Source organism: Hemicordylus capensis, chromosome 13, assembly GCF_027244095.1.
Source record: "Hemicordylus capensis ecotype Gifberg chromosome 13, rHemCap1.1.pri, whole genome shotgun sequence".
Lineage (NCBI taxonomy): Eukaryota > Metazoa > Chordata > Lepidosauria > Squamata > Cordylidae > Hemicordylus > Hemicordylus capensis.
This window is the reverse complement of record NC_069669.1, coordinates 22030741-22037500: the sequence shown is the minus strand read 5'-3', so window position 1 is coordinate 22037500 and position 6760 is coordinate 22030741. Positions and strand designations below refer to the sequence as shown.

Here is a 6760-nt window from a genome sequence, read left to right as displayed (position 1 = left end):
TTGCCAGGAGCCGGATCGGTGGAGCGATCCCTGCAGCCCCCCCGCCCGAGGATTGGGCACTGACGGGGGGGGGGGGGCTCCCAACCGAAGGCAGTCCTGGGCGAGCACAGACTGCCTTTCCCTCCTTGCCTTTGGGGTTGCTCGCTGCCTGGTTGCATCCGAGCCTTTTCCTTGGGAGCCTTCATCATCCGTATAGGCATAATTAATTCCTGGCAGTGATTAAGCATCCCAAGCAAGAGCCTCTCTCTGATGCAACCCGACAGCAACACCACCACGACCCTTTCCTCCTGTCCCACCAGAAAGTTGCCAGAGGAAGGGAATTTAATCTGTTTTTAAACCCCATTCTAGACGACCTCTTAGTTGCAGTCTTGAGGAGATAACCTAGTCATTCTTTGAAAAATAAATTTCCCCGACTAAACTTGAGCCCGCAGGGAGATAATGGGATTTTGGTTAAATGAGGTTTTTTAAAAAAACAACTACCACCACTCTTTTGCTTCCTGCTTTAAAAGGAGAAAATACAGAATGATTATTTTCAACAGCTATATCATTTCTGACTTGGGAGTGGCGTTGTGTGGCATAGCCTGGTTTACCATGGAGTTTTCAGTGACTCACTGACCAGGTGACTTGCGCTAGCTGCTGAGTTTGGCTCTATTCATGACATTGAATATTCATGACCCTAACCCTAATGCTGTGTTGGACTCTGCCTGTCCAAACAGGTTGCTCTTCTGGGTTGCCAACTCTTTTTGTTGGCCCTTGCTTCTCTGCCTCAAACTGCAGACTCAAGCGGATGAAAAATGTCAGGGTATGTTTTTTGCCGTGTGGAGATAGATGTTATCACTAGCTAAGCTGTGCAGAGAGGACTGTTGTTCAAAGCAAGGGTTAGTGGGTTTTTGTTTTTTGTTTTTTTTAAAGTTGGCCATGTTCCCTCTATATAACAAAGGAGATAAACTGTTGCAGAAAAGCTGCAAATGTTTATGCATATTCACAGACTCTGTTGGAATAATCGGAATGCATCTTTTTCTAAATGCAAGTGTTTCAGTAATGTTGGGTCTAGTGTATTTGAAACTATGCAAGCGATGTGCAAAATGTGATGGTTGCTAGCTTAGATGCTCTTTAAAAGGAGGTTAGGCAAATCCATCTATCGATGGCTTCGTCCGGATGGCCATAGGAACCTCGGAAGCGGCTTTATTCAGAGTCAGACCATTGGTCCATCTAGCTCAGGATTGTTTCAGGCAGGAGTCTTTCTTCTCAGCCCTACCTGGAGATGCTGCCAGAGATTCGAAGCAGATGCTCTACCTCTGAGCTACAGCCCCATCCCCAAAACTTAGGAAGCTGCCTTCTACCGAGTCAGACCCTTGGTCCATCTAGCTCAGTATTGTCTACACTGACTGGCAGCAGCTCTCCAAGGTTTCAGGCAGGGGTCTTCTTTCCCAGCCCTATTATGTTCTTACGTTCTCTCATGTGCAGGCACCCACAATGGTTCAGGAGAGGAGAGCTGGTCTGGTGGAAGCAAGCATGACTTGTCCCCTTAGCTAAGTAGGGTCTGCCCTGGCTGCATATGAATGGGAGACTTGATGTGTGAGCACCGGAAGATATTCCTCTTAAGGGATGGAGCTGCTTTGGGAAGAGCAGGAGGGTCCAAGTTCCCTCCCTGGCAGCATCTCCTGCCTGCAACCTTGGAGAAGCTGCTGCCAGTCTGTGCAGACAATACTGAGCATGATAGACCAATGGTCTGACTCAGTATATGGCAGGTTCCTATGTTCTTAAATCCACTTGCCAGCTAGCGATTCCCCCTGGCTCTCTGGCGATCATTACACCCATCACCACATAGGTGGTCCCCCTGAGAGCCAAGCCTTTTCTTTGTGGTCTCCTGGCCATGTGGTGCTTCCGGAGACCCCATGAAACCCATATCTTTTGCAGGGCGGCAGGGAACACGAGTTGAGGGGTGTCTCTTCCATGCCCTCTCTGGGCTCCTGCTGTTTTGAAGCTGGCTTGGAGGGGGTCTGTGCATCCAAAGGCTAGCATTCCAGCTGCCAATCCGCAGTGGAGCGCACCGGAAATGAGGTCATGGGTGTGGGCAGGGCCTGGCCCTCCAGTTCAGCCCCGCTTTCTGTTGAGTCAGTGCTGCCCGCCTGGCTTCTCCGGAGGGATTCTCTCCCAGCCTTCCCACCTGCAGCCCTTCAAGTGGAGATGACGGGGCTCGAATCTCTGCAGGAAGAAGCGTATCAGCCCAGCCGCGCGGTTATGCTAGTTGTGGGGTGGCCGCCATGCTTGCGAGCCACAGTTTCCTCCAGGCCCCCGGAGAGAGCCTGTGCTGTCGCTCCTGGGAAGGTGGGGCTGCCGTGTGAAAGGTCTCTGTGTGAAGAGGTCATGCCAGGCGGTCAACTGCACGGATACCTTGCAGCCCCAGGTGTGGACAGCCATGGCGCATGACGCTGGGGATAAAGCCAGAGGTCGGTGGCAGAGCATCTGCTTGGCATGCAGAAGGTCCCGGGTTCAGGTCCCTGGTGGCAGCATTTCCAGGTAGGGCTGGGAGAGACTCCTGCCTGGAACCTTGTAGAAACTGCTGCCGGTCAGTGTAGGCTAGATGGACCAGGGGTCTGACTCCGTAGAAGGTGGCTTCCTGTGTCCTGTGAACTCCTTAAGGAACTTCTCCTGTTGTGCTGGCCTGACACTAGTCCAGATGTATCACTTGACAATAAGTTACGGGGTGGAGTAGATTGATCTTGGACTATCAGCTGCCAGACTCTGTTATGCAAAGTTCCCGCTGGATGAATCAAGTCAGTAAAAGCCTAGCCAACTCCTGGTGGGATGTCTGTCTGTCTGTCTTTCAGTTTGTTCCCGGCAACCCCTCAAGACCATATTTTTTCCCATGCTACTATGGCCAATGAAGAAGATGACCCAATTATACAGGAGGTAAATATTAATGTGTCTTGTCTGCAGTGTCCTTGAGTCTGGTTTTTGCACTGGGAGAAGAATGTTGCACATTGCTGTGAGCTTAACCTATCGGCTGATAGCTCCTTTGGCTGCTTAAACTGGTGGCAAACGATACAGGCTAATGTTGGTAACCCACATTAAACCAGGGTTGGAACGGTTGTGTGAACCAGGCTACTGTGTGTTAAGTCCAGCTTCATTTCAGGGTGAAAACGGGCAAATATTAGGTCTAGGCTGAGATCCCTGAACAGACCCGTGTGCTCGCTTTCATTCCCAAAGCACTCTTGGTACTCTCTGCGTAGTTTCAACCCACATAACGGGTCTCTTTCCTTTGCCAGATTGATGTGTACCTGGCCAAAAGTTTGTCGGAAAAGCTGTATCTCTTCCAGGTACTTCTTGAACTCTTTTGCTTGTAAACACAATTGAGCACCAACTTTTAAAAACGTTAGTAATACCTTTTTCGTTTCCATTCTCCTAGTATCCCATTCGCCCAGCTTCGATGACATACGATGACGTGACCCATCTCTCTGCAAGAATAAAACCAAAGCAGCAAAAGGTTGGGGCATCCTTTTGAGTCTCGCTTGAAAATGTGGTTTCTAGAACCCCGCTGATTGTTAGTCCATGAGCCCAGCCCTGCAGACTTTGACCATCAGCTCTGACAAATGCTCAGAGTGGGGTGTGGGTTTTTTTGTTGTGGGGGGGACATCTCCCCCTCAAGATAGAAAATAGACGCTAGCATTATTGCGCTTACAGCTTTGTGTGTATTATCACCCCTTCCTTATCCCTACCCCGCCATTGCTCACAGTAAAATGGCATTCATTTTTGCACAGAGGTTAGTGTAGGGTTAGGGTTCGAACTCCTGCCCTAAGGGGGATATCTTACAGCATTCGGATTTAGTCACCCATCCCAATGCAAACCAAGGTGGGCCCTGCTTAGCAAAGGGGGCCATTCATGCTCCCTGCGGCAAGACCACCAGCTTTCTTCCCCACGGCTGTGCCTCGGCCTTGCTCTGAGCTGGCCTTCAGACATGAGAGAGGAGAGCTGGTCTGGTGGTGGCAAGCATGACTTGTCCCCATGGCTAAGCAGGGTCTGCCCTGGTTGCATCTGAATGGGAGACTTGATGTTTGAGCCCTGTAAGATCTTCCCCTCAGAGGATGGAGCCGCTCTGGGAAGAGCAGAAGGTTTCAAGTTCCCTCCCTGGCAGCATCTCCAAGAGAGGGCTGAGAGAGACTCCTGCCTGCCACCTTGGAGAAGCCGCTGCCAGTCTGTGCAGGCAATACTGAGCTAGATAGACCAATGGTCTGACTCAGTATATGGCAGCTTCCTCTGTTTCCTATGTTCCTGTCAACTCTCAGGGGCACCTGTGAATGAAAGACCGGCTGTCGCCTTTCGGCCTTTCTTGTCTGTCCTGGCTCCATCACTTGTTACATCCCTGAGCTTTCCCCAACTGCAGGCAGCGGCGGTGGAGGAGGGGATATAGCGAGCGGCAGAACCAGCCAGACGGAAGCCTTTCTGCCAGCAGAGGCGTAACTATATGGGGGGGCAGGGGGGGCACGTGCCCCGGGCGCCATCTTTTCAGGTCACGTGGGGGGCACCGCCATGACCAAAATTTTTTTTTTTTAAATTTAATACAAATTTCTCCTGCTCAGTGCAGCAGCGCTGCAGCAGTCAAGGGAGCGCGTTGGCGCCCCCTCCCCCACGAGTGGTCCCTTCCGCGCCGCCCGCGCCCCCCCCATTGCTTTGCTGGCGGCCAGTCAGTGGCCTGGCTTGGCGGCGGGTGCTTTTCATGCTGCTCACTCCGCCTGCCCTTGGCTGAGGCTCGCTCGCTCCGTCGCTCGCTTAGTCTGGAACAGCCAGAAAGAGGCCTCTAGTGGCTTGCCAGCCAGAGGGTCTCTAGTCAGTGACGCACGCGCAACTCGGCCAGCGTGCCGAGTCGTGCTGCGCATGTGTGCGGTGCGTCCGTCCTCCTCTGTTCGCCTGCATGTGGTGGCGCGGTCGCTGTCGCGGAGGAAAGCGTCATTGCTGGGGCTGCACTGCAGCAGGCGCAGGCAGGACGACGAGGACACACACGGACACCCGGCACGGAAGAAAGGATTTGGCGGCGGGCGGGTGGAAGCAGCAGACCAAGTGTCAGGGTGAGAATGAGTTGCAAAAACTACAGAAGCCACATGTGGGGGAAAAACATATTAAAGAATCAGGCTTTTATTTAGCTGCCCAACTATGGTCTCAGGTGCCTAACAGGTGTTAATGTTTGCATTATACGCTCCTCTCTCCGCCCCAAAAGGAAGAAAAACGATCATAAAGATTCTTTGGCACTCAATCTTAAATGCATGCATGTATATGGAACTGAGAGTCAATTCCCACAGCCTGGGTAGCACAGCAGTGTGAGTTGACTCAAGCAGTGTAACATAGCTGCCTGTGCATTGTTACAAGGTGTTTCAAGAGAGTTTTACCATGAGTTCTGCTTGCTGGCATGCTCGTTTTTGCACTGTGAAAGCTTGCCTTGTGATCTCAGTTTACGCTGCAGTGCTCCTATAACAGCTCCGTCTCAGAAAAACCTGCAGTGTTAGCTTTAACAAGTGCCTGTGGTATCCTGCTAAAGACACAAAGTTTGGCAAGAAAAATGGGGGAGGGGGTTATATGCCAGGACCCTTGGAGATTGTCTCTTGCTTGTGAGGAAAAACCTAAGTATAATGTGGTGTGTATCATCATTGCATCATAATTCTGTTGTTTGAGATACAAGCCAACTCCACAGGGTTGTTGCTTGTGAGGAAAAACCTAAGTATGTAGTGCACCACTCTGGGCTACTTGGAGGGAGAGTTCGCATTTTTGGTTATTTATCTCATTTTGAAATTTTTGGTAATTTTTGTAATTTTTGTAATTTTTAAAATAAAAGTTTCCTGAAACATGTGTGTCAGTCAGATGTATGCTGGGGGCGGGGGGTGGGGGGCACGGCGGGTGGGGCGTAATTTCAGTGCTTGCCCCAGGCGCTGTTTTCCCTAGTTACGCCTCTGTCTGCCAGAGTTCCATTTCTGCTCCGTCCAACGGTTGGGGTATGGAGGCTGCTTTGGCGCATGGCTGCAGAAAGGGCCCGGAAGGCTTTCTTCCTGCCCTGTGCCGGCCCTCATTCCAGTAGGCTGCGCCCTACCCGAGATTCCAGGAAGCTGGAATCTCTGCGCCCGCCTTGGCTAGGCCGCACCCTCGGGGTCTGTGGAGGTGGGCCAGGGAGCAGCGGGGGGCTCTCAAGGCGTCCGCCTTGGCCTCGGTGTGGGCCAAGAAATGCCAGCCTTGGTTCTCCAGCTGTCTGAGGAGAGGCCACCAAAACAGAATCTGCCCAGCCCCTAGAGGGGCAGGCCCTGGGTGAGCGTCCTTCTCATAAGAACGGCCCTGCTGGGTCAGGCCCGAGGAGGCCCATCTCGTCCAGCCTCCCGTTTCCCACAGTGGCCTCCGGGAAGCCCGCAGGCAGGAGCTGAAAGGGGCCGGCCCTCTCTCCTGCTGCTGTGACTCCCCTGCAACTGGGATTCAGAGGCATCCTGCCTCTGAGGCTGAAGGTGGCCCACGGCCACCAGACTAGTAGCCATTGAGAGACCTGTCCATTGCTAGACCTGTCTCCTCCTCCCTTGCTGGTCCTAGTTAGCCTCTGGCCGGGCCTTAACCAGAAGAAAGACTAGGCCAGCCTGCCCTTAAAAAGCCCTCGACCCCTGCTACCTGAGCAAAGAGATGCCTTTTAAAGAGGCAATTATCTTAGATTTAGCAGGGGGAGAGCAACTGGCCCTATCCAACCCCAGCACAGCATCCTTCCAGTGGCTGTGGCTGGTATCATATG

The 6760-nt window shown here is 52.3% G+C and overlaps 1 protein-coding gene across 3 annotated transcripts in view; it reads left to right on the top strand.

Annotated features, from left to right (window-relative positions):
• POLR3E (RNA polymerase III subunit E) overlaps window positions 1-6760 on the top strand; it is a 36623-nt gene that overhangs the window by 602 nt on the left and 29261 nt on the right. Inside the window, exons 2-4 of one of the 3 annotated variants that reach the window (XM_053275859.1) lie at window positions 2835-2916; window positions 3273-3323; window positions 3413-3490. In XM_053275859.1, the coding sequence (XP_053131834.1) occupies window positions 2881-2916; window positions 3273-3323; window positions 3413-3490 (165 nt within the window). In that variant the 5' untranslated portion in view covers window positions 2835-2880. Of the gene's footprint in view, window positions 1-2834; window positions 2917-3272; window positions 3324-3412; window positions 3491-4899; window positions 5070-5986; window positions 6295-6760 lie in introns of those variants that run through there. The other 2 variants (XM_053275861.1, XM_053275860.1) reach the window with 2 other exon arrangements.